The following is an 18,479-nucleotide window of genomic DNA, read 5'->3' as shown; positions in this document are numbered from 1 at the left end:
TGGAGCGCGATAGTAATCTGGTCGGGTAGGTGATGATCCATCCTTTGGACGCCATAAGAGACTCTGCTGGAAATTCGAATCACGCCAGAGACCAGCGACATATTCCAGCTCCGGTGTACATTTGTTCGACCCACGCCTTGCTTCAGTGATTCTTTCGACGATGCCTTGTAGCGCCACCAGCATGTCAGAACTGAAAGTGAGCCGAGCTTTAGTGTACCTGCTAATAAAGTTGTTCCAAAACTCTGATGGTTCTTCCTCCAACTTGGAAGCCCTCATGAGCTTTTGGCGGAGATATGACAAACTTGCACTCTCGCTCACCACAGAGCTAAACTTTGGATCCAAGCCAATCGGGAAAGTCTCACTTGCTTCTGTCGTCGCACACGACCAGACCATTTGTTTCGATCCAAAGACCAAAGTCCGCGGTGATACCAAAAGTTCCTGCAACGCCCACGCTCGACGGCTCAAAGGACTCTCGTTGATGGTATCGAATAGTAGACGTTCAGGTTGGTGCGGGTATATAGCCCATGGGTAACTTACTCGGTGATATACCGAGCTTTGGATTATGTTTGCGACGCATGGTCTCACTGCGCGGGGATCGCGACGGCAGAATATTGAGTCTTGTACGGTTGATGTACCAGCTGCTGCGAGGGTCAGAGCAGCTGAACCATAGATGCTGCCCATCTGAGCAGACTCTTTGATCCAGTCGGGTTTGCAATCTTGGATAATACAGAGTGCATCGACCCATAGATATTCATAGCCGAGATCTCTTGTTGTGGTGATTGCATCACGGATAGTGCTTGGTAAACTTGACAAAGGGAGTTCGTTTTGGAATGGAGTGAGGGTTGCTTCTGTGAGAGTTAAGGTGTTGTCGGTTCCCCAGCAGTAGCTCAGCGCAAGGTAAGACACTGGTTTTGATGGAGCGACTAGTCGAGGTTGTTGGGCTTTTGACCCGATGTGGATAAGTCTCGTTGGACGCCAATTGGGCTGCCGCGATTGGAATTCTTTACAAATTGGGTGTGAGCGATTGCAACCTTTGATCCACTTTCTTGCAAGCTGTAAGTTCTGCTCATTCATCGTCGAGGCATGTTTGCCCGGTATAGTCTTGATAACATGGCTCGTCTCCGTTTCTGTGCTCAAGTCAGTCATGTTCTTTGCGCGCAAGCCCTCGTAAATTTACCTTCAAGTGGCCGCATTCGCAGGTCGAACGACACCTCTTCCAACGCCGAACCTTTATCCGACCTAATCGCCAGCCAGAACTCATCAGGAAGATCAATTCCCAACGCAATGTCAGTAATAGCCATATTCGTCCTCTCATCCCAACCCAACTTCCCGCTCGGATCTCGCTCAACAGTGCGATATTTCAAGCAAAGCCGTACAACCTCATCACTACCCAGGTTCTGAAAAACCTCTTTTGACTTTTCATCAAAGGCGTGTGCGATTATTATGCAGAGATGGCAGCCTGATGAAGTCGTTTCGGAAAGAAAATCTCGCTTTGTCTTTGACCATTTTGCCCAGCGTGATGTATCGTTCATCGCATCCCAAGTACTGATATAATGATTTGGATTGTTTTTTAGGAATTGGGATCGGTGGGTTTGACATGTATATTGTGTACAGCCGACGATGGACATTGAGCATGCGTGGGTGCATGCGTCGCATAGACGCGATCTCTCAAGTGGTGACGGCCGCATAGTGATTGACCTCGTAAAAAAAATAATAAATAAATGACAGGCAAAAAAAAAAAAAAAAAAAAAAGAGGAGGAGGGAAAAATATAATTATGAAGTGTGATGATATATATGAGATGGTGTTTGTCACATTTTGGTAAGGCTGACTCAAGAATTAGCTCGTATACCGTATGACTCAGACCGCCGACACAACCCGGCCAGCTAGTCAACATAGCGCGATACGATATGACACTTTTAATTTGTATAAATGTCAAATTGAATAAATCATATTGCCTGCAAAGATATCTCCCAACCGCTTTGCACATAGAAATTGGTAAATAATACATACCGAGCCACCGATCGCAGATCAGATAGCTCAAAGTCAACAAGGAACTAAAAACTCTCGGCCTAACAGTCCATTATAGTCGAGACGCCTGCACCTATCGATACCCAGGACATGTCCAGAACGCACAGGAGTGCGACTTGTCAAGACCCCCGTCTAAATCAAATGCCCATGTAGCCCGCCTGCTCTTACGACTCCCACTACATTGACCCTCAAACTGATAGACCTGATCACTGCTCTCAAAAGAGCTCCCTGGAGTCGGTGAAGGAATACTCCACCGACAAGGCGCAAACAGAGCCGGGGACCGCAACGCCCCGCGATCTGGCTTCTCGACGTACAGCTCGGTCAATTGTATATCCAAACCCGAAGTGCAATCACACAAACTGTCACATTTCGCAGAGCCATCTTGCAGGAGTCCATTGCTTGGATTGCGCAGAGTGAGAGTCCGGGCTGAGCAGAGATGCGACTGTAAGCTCTTGCGACGATCATTTGCGCTTTTACGCCTGCGTGGCGGAGATTGTAATGCAAAGTGGGGCGGCGTTCTGCCATTGAGTGCAATGACTGTAGCGCGGCGACGCTGTCTTGGGGCCATGATGCGTGGGGGACTTGAGGTCTGGGTGAAGTTGGGTATATCTGTTGGTGTTTTGGGTCCAAAGGCTCGTGCAGCTGGAGCTGAGAGAGAGGAGCTCTTGGCAAGGTTGAGAGGTTGAGGCACCATAGTAAAGATTGTGGCTTGTGTAGAGATGTTGGAGTTTGGCCATCGGAATAGATCATGATGAAATGGCCCGTTATATCACGTTTGGTGTCTGTACGCTTAGGCAAAAAATGTAGCCAATTTAAGCAAGCATTTTGTTTACTCATGCTGAGCTTGATAATGAAATTAAACATTATGATGACATGCTGTGCTGGCTTATGCACGCACGAATCTTATCCCACGTTTCTAGATTTTAAGACTGATTTAGACTACGCTAAATTGACCGGGTGCGCTGAGTCTTGAGTTTCAGAAGATTTTGAGTTTTGGCGCGCTTCGAACTTTGACCTGCTAGTGCGCCTGGGGAATGAAGATGAAACAAGAAGAGTGGAGACCATTCCAATGGCATGATCTATTAATAAAACAGGGTATTGTTATTCCAATTGACTTTTCTTGTCATCGAGACTATAGCCCGGAGGCATTGCTTTGACGATAAGCCGCCTTGGCGTTGATTCCCTCAGGTATCAAGCGTGGGGAACTATAATACGATCGTGGAGAGAGGAAAGGAGATCTCGGCAGTTTCAAAGCCAGTAGCGACCTGGCTGAATGAATGAACTTGTTATGTACTGAGAAGAATGTAGTAGAAAAGCTATGTACACAATTTGCCCCCCCTCCTCCCTTCTTGTTGCTCCTGTCTCTCCTCCACTTAGATCCTAAGATCATCCCTCCCCAACATCAAAGTCGCAGCTGACAGCAGCATCGCTCTTCTCTAGGTTTCTGATAACAGAGACCTTTTAAGAAAGACCGAACCACTTGAAGTCAAGATCCTCATGAGTGGGCACTACATGCCCGACTCCAGCAGCAGAAACGGCAACAAACTTGGTTCCATCTCCATAAATCATAGTGGTATAGCCCGACTGAGGAGTGTTAGTCTCGTTACGACTAAACGAAACACCCTGAATAGTCGACCACTCCTTAATCTGCTCAAGAAGGTTCCTGTAATAAACAAGATTATCCGCAGTGCCGTGCCAGGTCTTGAAGCGCGGGTACGCCCCGCTATATCCAGGATACATCGCCTTGACCTGATCAGCCCACTGCTGTCCCGTCTTGATGATCTTCCCATCAGAGCAAACACGGTCCGAACTGATGGGGCTCGAGCCAGGAGATCCAGCCATGCATCCGGCCGCAACGCCAGAGTAGCATGTCGCAGCGGCGAAACGGTCTGGGTACGTCGCCGCGAGGACATTGGTCATCATACATCCGGAGCTGGTACCTGTGACGTAGACCTTCTTGGGATCGGCTTTGTATGTCTGGATGACATAGTCGACCATGCTGACAAGAACTTGGCTGTCGCCCTGACCGTCGTGCTTGAGGGTCTTGGTGCTCGCGACATCCCAGCAGTTAGAGTCCTTTTGGGATGAGGGGAAGATGAGGATGACGCCCTTTTGGTCGGCGAGGGACTTGTACTTTGTCTGCTGGAAATAGCCTGGTCCGTTGCCACCGCAGCCGTGAAGCTTTATCTGCGGGTCAGATCAAAAATCTCGGGCGATATGATAGGGATGACTTACAGCGAGCATGACTGCTGGGCTAGAAGGGAGGTTGTTGGGGATATAGGCCTGCATGGTTAGCTGCGTGCCGTAGGTATTTCCAAAGTTGTTGATGGTCTGGAGCTGAGCCGCAACAAGGCTAGCGCCCAGGCTCAGCTGTGCGAGCAGCTTGCGGGGAGAGGGGAGTCCAAGCATGGTCAACAAATTCTCCGATTCTGCTTAATTGCTGGTGTCTGTTGTATCAATTGCCCAGCCGCGGTGGATCTCAGCTTTATACTTGACCCAACTCATGATTCTATTGTCGGCGCAAGTGCCGGTGTCAAATACCGCGAGATCCGGAGGCAGCATGTCCGAAGCGAGACCCCGCAGCTGGAAAAAATAATAAATACTGCATGCCCATCGCGGAGAAGATCAGATGGTAGACAGCGTCGCATGCATGGATGAAACGAGTATTGTTTCAAGAGGCTATTTCCATCTCCAACTTATCCATCCGAGGTAGTCTCGTTTACCCCGCATATTTGGCGTCATATGTATGGAAACGGGTATGCCGGTGGTCACGGAGGATGGCTCTCCGCAATTACCGGAAATAGTAATTGGTTCCTGACTAGGGATGTTCTGGATAAATTGGGCGACACACGGATGATTACGCTCCGTCACCGCCAAGAACAGGAAAAGAACAGGAACCCGTGCTTAGTTTCGACTGTGTTCTTCGCAGCTGCTGGCCTTCATACTATACTATCTGACCTCGTTCCTTTTGGACCGTAGTTAGTCGACTTGTCGTAATCTGGTCAAGAACTGATGCAACTTTTGAGCTGTCTTTGACGAAAGCATAGGCCGACAAATCACAAGAAGCGTCCTCGAAGTGTCCATGGCTAAAGGTGTTGGGCATTGAAGCCAGAACAGGCGATCCCTGACTCTAAACGATCCAATTCGATAGGCTTAGAGAAGGGTAAGGGCAATATTTTCTCGACGTGCGGACAGTTCGGCGGTGGACAGGGTTATTGATTTTCCATCTTCGCCAGGTGCTGCGTCAAGATTTGCAGGCCAAGTCACTGGCCGTGTGCTATGGACATGGCAGAATAATTATGATACGACGAGATCTGTCAAACTACGGTCAATAATGCGCAGTTGTTCTCCGTTGCCGGACGCTGTTCCAGACTGAACTTCTTTCATTTGGATTGTTCTTTGAACCTTGTCGTAATTGGCCAGCTAAGTGATCAATGTTCTCGGTTCTTTCACATCCTCCCTCTTATGTTCATTAATGACAATCCTCTTACTTTCCATGATCTTTGAACAAAGACGCGAGCTATTTATTGTAAAAGTCCAAAGAATCTACTTTCCATCGGGCTATCACATCAGGTAAGGTTACTTACACCTCCAGTTCACCAGTATCTCCCCTATGCGACTTCTCAGAGGATTAGTCTGGCTACTAAGAGGTTCACGCTTACTAAAAACCGCAAACTTTATACACTATGAATCGTCTCCCTTCCAGTTGTACCTGCGATGCAGAGATGGCTCGGCTCAAAGCCCGAGTGACTATTCTTGAAGAAAAGCTAGCCCAAATCCAAACGACAAGGTCCTCGGACACGGTACTACCGGGAAAGAAGAGAAATCTACCGGAAGCGGCTACGGCACCAGCACGCAAGAAAGTAGTCAAGCGGCCGGAGACTGAGGAGCTGATCACTAAGGCAGAGCTCCTGACCTGTCCTTCCGAAGCTTCGAAGTTCGATCGGCGATACCTCACAGGAAGACGGTCTCCACACACCCTCCACCGAGCCTTCTCAAAGGCCTATCTACAATGGACGCTGGATGACATGGATTCACGTGTCACTGCGTTTAGACTTCGGCACCGAAATGCCGACTTTTGCCCCATCCGAACTTACTGCCAGCACTGGGAAATTGTCGATGGCACTGAACCTCACGAGAAAGAGGATATATACGTTCTGCTCCTCTGTATAGACAATCAGTCAGTCGAAGAGGGGGATAGTGGATGCGAGGGGATCAATATGTTTGATGAGGAGGAGCCTGTCGCTAACCGTATCACTGTTCAGCCCTGTCGCATCTTCTGTGATTTGTTCCCTGACTTTGGTGCTATATGGGATCAAGGGTATGCGGTCCTTCATTGTCTTGTGCTTGATTATGGTAAGACGGTGGAGGAGGATGGAGATGAGTGGAAGTGGTTAGACCAGTTTGGGCGACTGATATCGAGAATGTGACGGTAATATCACCTAGCGATAGCTTGAAGTAGATATGGAGGACGTATTAGGTAGACTTTGATCTGGGATACTCCTCTCGATAGCTTTCGAATATCATCAGTCCTGAAAATTGCGCTTCTGAACTGTTTTCATCTTTGTCTTGACATCGTGAAATGCGCTATGTTGCGATCTTGAAACGTGAATATTCTCATACTAGACCATCAGTAGGACAGTATAGATTCTCACGTATCGTTGATGTTCATCAGGGGCACTATCAATTATCCATTACTCTATAGAGAATTCTCCAACTCTAAAAGCGGTACTAATTCGTGTGGTCATTCTCGTTGCAACTGTAATTAAGGAGTGAAACACGGATTTTTCAAATAGGTGAACACTATCTAGGCAAGTCTGGGTTGAAAGACAATGCCTTCTTGTTCGCTGACCAGACAGTGAAAGAATCTTTAAATAGATTCTCACAAGACAAAGACTCAAGTGGCTATTTCTAGAAGTAGACAAACGTGTAAATGAACATGCAATTGCATAACAAGGGTTCTTTATATGGTCAAGGCCAGTTGGTATGTCTCTACCAGTTTGGTCTCTCTGATGGGGGATTTATAATAAGAACTAATATCCCGCAGTTTTTATGTCCCAATAACATCAGCAGTCCATATTCTTCAACAATAGCAACAACAACAGAGCTTCACCAAGTTCCACAAATCACTAACGCCGCCATCATGTTCACCATCTGGTCCGCCATCGCACTCCTTAACACTCTTCCCAGAATCATAAGTGGCCTTCTTGCAGTATACGACTTTTATCACAACCCACTCAGCTACATCCTGCCTTTCTTCGGCGTCGTACCCGGCCAACTCACGCCATTCCGCACCCTGTTCATGGGCCTTACGATAATCTTGTTTATGATGATATTCACATATGTCATCTTGGATTACGTCATTCGGGGTGCGGTACTCTTGGCCAAGAAGCTGTTGTCCTTTGTATGGACACTGTATTTAAATCCGTTCTGCCTAGCGGTTCTATATGCTATTCCATTGGGAATTGCGATTCGATTACTGGAGTTGTACATGTATGAGTCTTCGATGGGAGCTAAGCAGGGGAGGTAATCGCATCACTACAGGTTGAGATTATGTCTGTTTTGAAGTTGTCAAGACATTTTTCTCTATTAGTTTTCTAGAGAACTTGGGTGTCCATAGCATAAAACATAGAGTATTTCTTTTAACTATACAGATTAATCTGTCAGGCTTCTTAGCATTTTATTAATACTTTGTCGAACCGAGCTCGAAGAGTGTTCTTCATATAGATCTGCCGATGCATGCTTGCCTTCTGCAATTCCTCTTAGCTTCGCTGCCTACTATAAATAACTGTGTAAATATAGCAATAATCAAAATGGCTTATTTGGTAGTGGGGCTGGTGCTGCCAATGAGCTACCCTGAAGAACTCAGCTAACCCTACTCCGTACACGTCTTGAAATCTTACCATAGCGAGGCCCCAAGCACGAAAGGACTACGAAAACTACTGGCAGCCCTGCTTCTGTGATAAGATTGGAGGCCCGAAAAAGACACTTGCTTTTGATGGATCAGGAAGCGCTCTCAATGAAGGCAATTTCATGATTTGATCGTCGAGGATGCATCCTCTGGGCTCGTTAGAGTTTGAGCACCGGTCGGCTTTTTGCAAACCGGCTTGACAAAGCGCAAATAAATAACTCAAAGCTAGATAAGAGAACAAAAACTGCTTTATTGGCGGAAACAAATTTATTTTATGGTGCAGGCTTCGGTCATGGTCCACTCTTCGCATCGTGAGGCGAGTCTTACCCCCTGCCAGCTGAGTGATGGACTTGTTCCATGTAAGATGATTGGACCGATTGACAATTCTTACAGGATACGAACCCGCCGTCAGAAGGACCCTTGTCGAGGCCAGAAGACACAATGGCCGACACGGCCCCATGGAATCAGGTGGAGCAAACTCTCCGATTTAGGCGAAATTCCAGCCAGCCATGTGGTATTGCCCTCTGAAGTAAGATCGAGTTCGGGATTGGAACAAGGAGGATTGACGATTCTGGCTGATTGAGAAAGATATTACTAGGCAGATGATCAAAATAAATAAGATGTAGCCCCGCGATGGACAAGCAACACAGTTGTAGACAACTCTCAGCTTCATGAACTGCTGTGACCGCCAGTCAATTGTCAATGCGTTCGTTCTTAGCAGGGATGGGTATGCATAGAGCAAATGTAAACTGATAATATGCATGTTAATGTTGGTGGAGGCAAGTTTTGTATCCATGGCCTTTACTATCGTGGTTTATCGCGAGGCCGATTACCAATAGCTCTTCTATGGGAGGCTATCGAAGAGCGAGTAACTTGAAGAGCCGTGGTATACCACGTTGTCGACGAGTCGGCAACTGTTCAACATTTCCGATTAGCGTCGTCCCAGGCTGCTTTAGCGCGTAACCACTGGTATGCATCGGGGAAAAGCTCAAAAGTCAAAAGACCGCTAGTGAAGATGATGTGCAGAGTCTAAGCTCGATTGAGGATATCTTAGCGCTGGCGCCCTACTCCAGAGTCTGTGATAGACACAATTTGGGCACTAGTTCAGGGGGTTAGATACCCAACGTCTCCCTCTTGTCATCCAGAACTTGGTAGAGGTATTCCCATGTGTCAGCGTATCTGTTGAAGTAATATTCCCCTTGGAAACAAAATGTCTGTCCGAACATCCGTCTCAATAATTGCAGGATTTCCCGAACCTTGACATTTGCTATCGTGGCTGCGTTCGCGATTCATGTCCCATCAGATCACATCGGACTCCCCTAGTTCTCGGCCCATCGGCGAAATGATTCTCTCTTAAATACTCCCTGACCCAAGATTGTATCAGGACAAGATCCATCAGCCATGGCTTATCTAGAGTGATCGAGGAGCATAGCGCAAACTCTATCGCAATTCTTCAACCCAAGAAATTCATTAGTGCCGAGTCTATTCCCGAACCTCTTAGCCACCGTCAAAGCGCTGGTGTGCATGGTAATCTGCTTTTAGCCACTCACGTAGCGCAGAGAATAGATACACGAAACTGGCGCACACCAAGATAGCCACCACTTGATCTTTGGTATGGTGTTGAAGAACCAGTGGCGCGTCTGCTGGTCGTTTGTGGAATAGCGTTTAGTCTTGTCTTTTGCTTAAGTGCTTTCCTTCCTCCATGTCCCCAGCGGATCGACATCCCGCGAGATTGAGTTGGAGCGTTGGCCTGATTACTCGCCAAAATGCCTGCAGGGCCGTCCGGTGTTGTTGTCTTGGTATGCGCTCAATCGCTAGCCATCTGAATCATCATCTAACAATCGCATGCTCAGACCGTTATCTACGTCCTCATCGTAGTATCCGCGATAATCATCGGCGCCCGAATTTATCTACGATTGGCAATCCAGAAGCAGCGCCTCGTGGCAGCAGACTGGCTGCGCATATCAGCATGGTGCACCGCGTTCGTTACCGGCTTCTTCGATATACTCTATGCGAAAGAGGGCGTTTTGCATCCTGGGATCAATTATACTTTGTCTAATTGGGATGCCCCGTTGGAACAACAGATCAGAATGCGCAAGGTAGGTTCTGTAATTACATCGATGGAGATTGAGCTGATTAACGGTTGCAGTACAATTGGGTCAATCCTTTCCCATTCTACACGACGTTTTATCTATGCAAGGCATCCCTGCTTGTTATTTATCTACAGCTATTTCCGCCATTCATGGTCATGAGGAGACTCATGGTTTGGATCGTGGTTGTGTATTGTGTCTGCGCTTACATCGTCACCATTTCTCTCCAGCTGTTTCTCTGCTACCCGATCGAACAAAACTGGTATTACAGCACAATCGCCCGCGATATTATATAACTAACTTTGTCTTTAGGGCGGTCACAAATCCAGAAGAAGCATGCAGCTTCAGAACGACGCTTCTGATGTTCCAAATCAATTGGGTGTTGCATTTCGTCGGAAGCATCGCTCGCAAGTTCACCCGCTAGTTTTGGCCAGAGACAGGACTGATACCTTCATAGTTTTCTGCCTCCCATTTCTCATCATCCATAATCTGAACATGCGCAGGAAAGTCAAAGTCGGTGTTTACTGCATCTTTCTCTTGGGCATCATCGACATTGCATTTTCTCTCACGCGATTCTTGACAATCCAACTGGGTGATAGCGAAGACTTTCGATCTTTTACGATAATTGGTAAGTACATTAGACGATATGATTGAGAAGGATATGCTAATCCGCTTTCAGAACTCTGGTGTTCTCTCGATGTGTACATCGGTCTTGTAATCTGCTGCATCCCAGCTCTCCGACCATATCTTCACAGGAAGGGAGTCAACTACAACTACCAGGAATCAGGACGTCCTTCGAAGTCTGGTCATGCGATACGTCGGACAGGCCAGAGCGGATTTGAAGAGATAATTGAGGGGTCAGGCATCAGGGGCGATGGTCAAGATGATTCATGGTCTGGATCCCATTCTTGCGAGATTACAGCAGAGATGAGTGATAAAAAGCAAAATGGGAGTGATATCGAGCTCGTCAGTATTGAGATCAGTAAGAGTAATGTGTAGGCTATAGATATCCAACGAGATAGAACCGCAGCAATTGAATAGAGCATTGATGGCTTATCCCTCCAGTCAAGTCAAGTCAAGGTTCTTATGTAGCCGCCGCCTCAATAGCGTTAAAAGAAATGGTATTTGCTTTCATCTGCACTGTGATGGAGAAGGGACAGAACGTCAAGTCATCGCCGAATCAAAATCACAAAGAGGCATGATTAAACTGTGTCAAATACCATCACGTTTTGAACGGTCTTAAACTCATCACGCATAAGCTCATCGCATCAAAATTCGTGATATTAAATTTCATCACATCCAAAGTTCATCGCCCCAAATCCCGTCAAAGCTTACGAACCCTCTCCCTTTTTGAGCCAGCATCGAGCGCTGTTAACTGCAGAAGGATAACTAAGGGTGAACGAACCAATTACAAGGCTACATATCACCCGTCGCTACGAATGAGCAGAAGCCCTGGAGGTCGTCCCAAGTTATTATAGTATTAATATTTAAATTATAGGCTAGAAGTGTTATTTATAGTTAAGATTTATAGCTATAAGCTTATTCTAGTAGAGAGAACCTAGTAGACCAATCTATATTCAGGTTCCTTTACTAAACTGATTATTCAGTACCTCAAGAACTTGATCTTGTCCTTTCCCACTATCGTTCACCCTAATTCGCGGAGCATGGCCACTTAGCAGTAGTCCCGGCCGATGGTCCATGGTGCTTCTACTTCACACCATCCAGCATCTTCAGATCCTGGAGTATCTGGAGCACCTCGTTCTGGGACAACTCGAATCGTTCCTTATGACACTCAGCCAGCTGCTGGTGCCATTCATCAATAATTAGGAACACCAAGGCGTCGACTAGCAGGCCAACGTGATGCACATGCTCCACAAGCACGGCTGTCTCTTCTGGAGTAGGAATGATCATGCCACTGTTGTCATACGGACGAGACCCAAAGACTCATGGATATGTGGACTTTTTCTCTCATATAGACTCTTCGAGATGACTCAAGATAAAGTGGACTTGGGCATAGAGCTCCATGAAGGGTGCCATTTTAGCTGTCGGTGGAAAGGTAAGCCTGTCGGTTAGTATCTTGAGCTGCTGTGACGGAATTGACAACTGCTAATGTGGTACAAGGTATAGGGTGACATAGGACCTTACTTATATGTATTGTTAAACCGGCAAGGTGGCTTTGTTCGTACCGAACAGAATAGCCCATATGTGTTATCATCGAATGTTGAGGAGCTGCTTTGAGGAACTGAGAACAAGACGCTATAAGACATGATCAAGGTCTTACTTGATGAACGTGACGTTTTAGCAATGCATTTCCGATTCTATGAGAGCATTCATGTTATGAACATGGTTCAGGATAAAACTAGAGGACATAGGGAGGTATAGTTCTTCGTCAACATCATAGCGACAACCCTTGCTATCTAGGGATTTGAGAAGCATGGTTTGCACAAATCGAAAATCCTCGATTTATTAACTATGCAGTTCGCCCTGTACCGATAGGATATGCAACTACGAGGAGAAGTTCAGGATATTAGGATAAATTAGTCAAAGTATTCAACTCAAGTGTACTAAACTTAACTAAGTCTTTTCATCCTTTAAAATAAAGGTTCTTAGAGACATCAGCGTCTTATACAAAGCTTAGATGGGCGCAGATAAGCCTGTCCCCTGTCTTGATGCTATGGTTATTTGTCTGGCTAATGTTTCGGTTGAAACACCGCAGTATGGTCAAGTAGTCCCTCAAGGGTTCCAGTACAACCGACAAGTCACTCCGGCTGCAACCAAGCCTCAATAACCACAACCATTATTATAAGATCGCACGGGGCGAGAGTAGCAATAGAGACATCAACCAAGGACATCCTTTACCCATCCACCAGAAGCGCTAATGACCCCTATAATTGGGAGCATTTCAAGGCTAATGGATATAACATGGTTCACAACTTGATCTGGGAGGCTCTTAACACGACTTATGGTGATCCTCTTTACAACGAGGTGGAGAAGTATGTCGGAAACTAGAGGTGAGAAGTAGGCAATGAGTCCTACATGCATGGGGTTAGATGTTTTGTTCATAATGCGTATTTCACACTCAACCAGTTGATAAAAGAAACATCACAACGTGATTCTACCTACTGCATGACTGCTTGTAATTAGAATGGGGGAATATATGACAAAGTGGATTGGGAACATTGTGAAAGGACATACAGCTCTCATAGCTAGGCCACCCTCCTACAACATCCTGCTTTGTACGCGTGTTCAGAGACTGCACATGTCAGCTTGTTCAAGACTGGTTGCTCATCGATATTCTCCCAAGTCCATCCACATATCCGCCATAGTCAACAGATCTTTATACATTTCTCTTACAAGCATTTTATTCAGGTCTAAGAGTACTGGTCTAGCAATAATCTTCTGTCCTACCGACATCATGCTTGCCATAGCTTCGTATCACTAGTTCACCTGGCGTGCCATTTGCAACAGGCCGTCACCCGCAGACGATCCCTCACCGTCCTCTCGCTCATGCATCTCCGCGTCTTGTCTCAAGAGTCTGGGAGTAGTCTCTCGAGAGATTCGCGGACGACTTCGACCTGAATTTGAGGTGCCAGGGACAATGGCTCCCTGGCGAACGAGCCCAGGTCTTTTGTCCCGGAGCTGACTTGGGTCACTTGACCCCTGCTTCTCAATACCTAACCCACCCATCTCATGATCCAGTTCGTCCAAAGCGGAGAGGACCTTGACCTCAATGTCTCTCAAATCCTGTCTTTCTCGTTGTACGGTCCGGTCCAGCGTCACCGACATCAGAGCACTGTACTTCTCAATAAGGGCATCTTTCTCCGCCAGGATCTTCATCAGCCCTTTATATTCCGCCGTCAATTCATCCATCTGGACCTCTAGCCTCCGGATATAGTCTTGGCTGTCTGCTAGACTCCCCTTTAAGGCTTTGCACTCTGCCTCGAGGGCGAGGCACTGTACGATTCCTTGTCTTATAAGTTCGGAATTCTTCTTTGAATTCCTTCTTTCGAGGTCCGCCATGTTGACCCGTGACACTTTGTTAGTATTAGTGTGACTGGAGTGTTAGTACTCGTTTCTGAATTTATCTGTTTTGAAGTGAGACTTTGCTTCAATGTCAGAGGGTTCTTACCTTGGAGGGAGGTTGTTGACTGAATGTTGGTCAAAATCTACAGGATATTTATACCTCAAAACCTGAACAAGGTCTTTCTAAAAAGATATTCCATGTCCTGCTTCTGATTCTCATACTCTATGTGAGAGATTATGCACTCCGTCTGTGTTCACAGAACTAATTACCCGTTTCAGTGAGTGGCGTGTTCTGTATCCTAAACTGACCGTGGTCTGGACTGCGAATTCCTCGTGGAAGTTGACGCTCCCGACGCTTGCTCACCATTTGTTCATCTTCGCAGGCCGTTGTTCACCACAAACTACGGGCATGCACTTCAACGTTCTTTACCCGCCTTATTTTGGAAGAATAGCGTGGGTGTTCAGTGAATGGTCTTTGATAAAAACAGGGACAGGTCAATGGCCGATTGTTCATACAAAAAGTCGAAAGCTGACATTGCAGCTTTATTTTACTAGTATAATTGGGAGGCCATGTGCGACGAGTAACCTCAGGCTCTCGATCCTAGATAATGAGAATGTTTAAGTAAACTATCCTTAACTTAGAGCAGTCTTTGATAAGTTTAGCGTTTTATATATCGGATCTTGAAAAGTGGAACACAGGCGTGGTTAACCTTTTCATCCGCGTCGAGACACAATACGTCGATGAGCAAAGTACAGCCTACTGTGGGTAGAGTCTGTTCTTTGATGGTTCATGTCGAGCGCCTCCTACTGCGTCTGGATACAGTGCCAACTTCGTTAATCATACTGTGGATGACGATCTCCTTAAGTGGTGCAGAAATCTACTGGTTGGCGCTACAAGGGCCAGCGTCCAGTAGGGACGGCCGGTCAATCCGACCTGTAACATTTTACTGGCGGGGATCAGCAGAGCTTATTGATAGACTTACACAGTCTGGCCTCGAGCCCTTTTCCTGATCGCTTCCCAACATTGGTGACAGCACATGCAAGCTAGGGTCCTCTTCTGGATAATGATACATAGCGGAGTTGCGATATCTGAACACGAAGACGCACTTTCTTCTGCCGACATCCAGCATCAAAAGCGCTCTCGTGAACAAACCCGCTGTCATTGCCGCTAAGATAGGCTGGCGTAAGTGGCGTTGAGCAGCTGAGTATGGTGCTACCTGTCACTTTGCCTAGCCTTACAAACAGGGCTAGTCGCTGCCATTTCCCGAGCTGAACGGTGATACATGTGAGTAACTTGCTTTGAATAGGGCGACAATAGGATATGAAGTACTTATTTGTATGGCGGTGAATGAACAACTTCTGTCTGACTCTTGGAAACCGTAACATGTTCCCAGTCAGGATCTAATAGTAAACTTTACCATTTCGGTCATGCCAACACTCCCGTACTGGGGCTAGTACTTCTCATTGACTCACCAACCTAGCTACCAGATTGATATCTGATAGAGACGGCTTAAGTTGAGCTCCGTGATATTGAGGCAGCCGCCCCAAAGTGTTGTTCTCAGCCTGCGAGCCACCATGACGTGTAAGAGAAGCGATTCTTTCTCTCTAGCGAAAAAGTCTTCCCTCTTTGCCTGGAAATCTCAGCCAAGATAGAGTAAGTTCCTTCTCTCCATCACTGAACGCGACAATCGGCTATAGGCTGGACCTCTTTAACGGAGTAAGTTTCCCCGGATTTAAGCTCTAGTGTTTGCATTTTCCTGGCTGTCGGAATGGATATGGCCCGCGATGTCACGCGCAAGCCGCTCTCCCGCTTCGTCTGCCGTGTTTCGCAAGCTATTCACACTAGTGTGTCTATTCAGAAAGGCTCACTCCCACGGTGTCTGATCGACAGCCCATTTCATGGCCTTGCCAAGAAGTGTCGCAGACGGAGTGCATAGCGAGTGCGACAGAGCGACAAGGGCAAAGTAACCATACCAAACAAGCGCAGTGAAGACAGCGAATTAACATTTTTCGAACTTCTCACTTTGCGGGCGTTGTGCGGTCGACCTGAATTCGCCAGTTAGGCGACAGTTTTAATGTATAATATGCCAGCATACCTAACTTTCGGGGCAGTAGCCCTGGTAATAATACAGAGCACACGAACCACGTTGGCTACACCGCCGTATAGACATAAAGTGGCTTGGCCACGATGACATATCACTTTCCGACATGCGGACAGCTCAGCCCAGGGACGAGAGAAGAGTAAATAATACAAGTAATATTCTCTCGCTTAGCTTTTCTGTTGAGAGGGTTTTCCACGCTCCCGTCACTGAGAACTTTGTCGATTTCCCTTCTTCCCTCCATTCCCGCCTCTGGCCCAACATGAAGAGCGTGTGAGAAAGCAGGGTTCCTTAATCAGATCTGTTAATTGCTTGAGAGCTTACAGACAACTCGCGATATCTTTGAACTCTCTACCAAAGGCCCACCACATCAATGATGTCAGATTCCGACGTCGAGATGCCTTCGTACCCTGAGACTTCACCAACCACCGCCGAAACCAACTCAGAGACCCCTAGAACACCAAAGAAGTCTGAAGACGACACTGCCTCTCCCAGCACGAGATTTGGCAAACCTCTCAAGCCAGCCCCCAGTCTCCGTGACCGTCCACGAGCTGCTTCTTCATCATCCCTCCCCTACCGTGGCCACTTCTCAACCCCGACTCACCACCAACAAGTCACCGACTGCATTCTTCCTTACCGAGTTGAGAAGCGCCGCGCAGCTGTAAGAGGTCACCAACGAGCAGAGAGCTTTGAGCAATATATATCATCCACTAGACGTCTTACGCGACGTATTCCAAGCAACGATGAAATCACCGCAGTAGGCTCTGTCAACAACTTGCTTCCTCCCCGAGGACAGACCCTTGCACCGACTTCTGGAAGCGTGCTGTGGGACTCGCCTCCGCTGCCTCGCCGTCGGGTTATGGAGCAGCTGGAGCATCGTGTGGAGGATCTCCAGGTTGCGTCACGAGGAGAGTCTGCTGGGCCACGATCTTCAGAACCAGGTCACGCTGCGGCATGCCCAACCGGCGCTAGACAGATCAATACATCAAGACGTGCACGCGAAGAGTCTGAAGAGGGTGTATCGCCTGTAGTATCAGCCCATCACTGGTTGGATGAATCTGTCTAGAATACCGTCCTTTTTCGACAGTGGCTGTGTGTGGCATGTTGGGGATATCATGCCCAGTAAGAAATTATTCATATAGGTAGATAATATAAATGAGAGCAGGGATCTGCAATACTTAGCTTCAGAGCGCGAAGGAGCCTATTGATAGGTGTGCAATTTATAAGAGTCTGGTGTTTATAGCCAAAAGAGCACAGAGGGAATTCTAAAAATAATCGAGAAATGAATATTTAATTATATTTTACACTATTGATGGCTTGGTGACTGTTTTGTTTTGAGCCGTCTCTTCTACCATAATGTAGGGTATGTGACTAATGCTTGCACAAACATGGGGTTTCCGAAAGAGGCCGGCCTGTGTTTCCAGGCTATAGATTCTTAAACACTATCCACTGAAATCTCTAAGTAGCATCCTTCCCTTAGCGTGAGTATGTTTATCAAGAATGTTTCGTATTCTATGAAAAGTCCTCCCTTGCCGTTGTTGATCGCCAAGCAAGGATGAGTGTACTTGAAGTGTTTCAAAGGCACGGTTCAAGGAAGAAACGAGTTGTAAGCAATCAGAAACAGAAACATAGCCGGTTTTGATATCATTGGCGTCGCTGAATTGGGATAGAAGATGTGAGGCAAAATTGCGAACTTCAAGGCCAGAAAAAGATCGACCTGTTACTCTGTTCGTTACAAGTCCAAGGTTATGTATGAAGACGATGATATGCCTTTGCGATAATTCGCTTTCCCTTGTTAAGGAGTATTATTCCTGCAAAATGAGGTATCCCATCAAGTATCTCTCTATAGCTACAACTCCAAAACATGGCTACGACGCAGGTGACCTATGTTCAAGTTTTAGATCGCGAGGACTTCAAGGTTCCCATGGTCAGTACGCGGGTTCGAATTAACGACGTTGCATCAAGATCGGAATAGAGTTGCCGGACATCAGTGACATGACCTTGGGGGACACGAACATGATTAGCGGATGCTATTACCCCGTACCCCGCAAATTTGTCCCCATGGGCAAATTGTAAAGTTAATTGCTTGGAGAAACCCCCAATGCGCGATCTGGCAGACCAATCTGGACTGGCTTCTGGCTGACCGTACTAGCGTGACACTATCTCCGCTCGTTAGACAGATCTCGAGTAACCTTGAGTGAAATTTGAATGATAGAGTTTGGGGAAGTCTGGGGTAATATTGGGGGTGGCTTATCCGTGTTTACTTGGTCTACTTGCTGAGGCAGAGTTCACTCGAATTGGTTTCGTGCACGCAAAGAGAAGAATTA

The 18,479-nt window shown here is 46.9% G+C and overlaps 6 protein-coding genes across 6 annotated transcripts; 4 read left to right on the top strand and 2 right to left on the bottom strand.

Moving 5' to 3' along the window:
• Window positions 1–3,490: 3,490 nt before the first annotated feature.
• On the bottom strand, window positions 3,491–4,438 carry J7337_011181 (uncharacterized protein; the record flags this gene model as incomplete). The annotated part of the gene is made up of 2 exons (XM_044828731.1): window positions 3,491–4,216; window positions 4,265–4,438. The coding sequence occupies 2 exons, from the start codon at window positions 4,436–4,438 to the stop codon at window positions 3,491–3,493; spliced, it is 900 nt and encodes a 299-aa protein (XP_044677285.1).
• A 1,316-nt stretch (window positions 4,439–5,754) lies between these two features.
• Window positions 5,755–6,459, top strand: J7337_011180 (uncharacterized protein; the record flags this gene model as incomplete). Its single annotated transcript, XM_044828730.1, has 1 exon — window positions 5,755–6,459. One exon carries the CDS (start codon window positions 5,755–5,757, stop codon window positions 6,457–6,459), a length of 705 nt encoding a protein of 234 aa, XP_044677284.1.
• A 3,247-nt stretch (window positions 6,460–9,706) lies between these two features.
• On the top strand, window positions 9,707–10,326 carry J7337_011179 (uncharacterized protein; the record flags this gene model as incomplete). The annotated part of the gene is made up of 3 exons (XM_044828729.1): window positions 9,707–9,739; window positions 9,794–10,039; window positions 10,168–10,326. The coding sequence occupies 3 exons, from the start codon at window positions 9,707–9,709 to the stop codon at window positions 10,324–10,326; spliced, it is 438 nt and encodes a 145-aa protein (XP_044677283.1).
• A 199-nt stretch (window positions 10,327–10,525) lies between these two features.
• J7337_011178 (uncharacterized protein) lies at window positions 10,526–11,029 on the top strand (the record flags this gene model as incomplete). Its single annotated transcript, XM_044828728.1, has 2 exons — window positions 10,526–10,658; window positions 10,710–11,029. 2 exons carry the CDS (start codon window positions 10,526–10,528, stop codon window positions 11,027–11,029), a joined length of 453 nt encoding a protein of 150 aa, XP_044677282.1.
• A 2,439-nt stretch (window positions 11,030–13,468) lies between these two features.
• Window positions 13,469–14,050, bottom strand: J7337_011177 (uncharacterized protein; the record flags this gene model as incomplete). Its single annotated transcript, XM_044828727.1, has 1 exon — window positions 13,469–14,050. The coding sequence occupies one exon, from the start codon at window positions 14,048–14,050 to the stop codon at window positions 13,469–13,471; it is 582 nt and encodes a 193-aa protein (XP_044677281.1).
• Window positions 14,051–16,528: 2,478 nt separating this feature from the next.
• On the top strand, window positions 16,529–17,218 carry J7337_011176 (uncharacterized protein; the record flags this gene model as incomplete). The annotated part of the gene is made up of 1 exon (XM_044828726.1): window positions 16,529–17,218. One exon carries the CDS (start codon window positions 16,529–16,531, stop codon window positions 17,216–17,218), a length of 690 nt encoding a protein of 229 aa, XP_044677280.1.
• Between the last annotated feature and the right edge of the window lie 1,261 nt (window positions 17,219–18,479).

Source organism: Fusarium musae, chromosome 8 (genome assembly GCF_019915245.1).
Source record: "Fusarium musae strain F31 chromosome 8, whole genome shotgun sequence".
Taxonomy (NCBI): Eukaryota; Fungi; Ascomycota; class Sordariomycetes; order Hypocreales; family Nectriaceae; genus Fusarium; species Fusarium musae.
The sequence above is the reverse complement of the archived record's forward strand: the minus strand, read 5'-3'. Positions and strand labels throughout refer to the sequence as shown.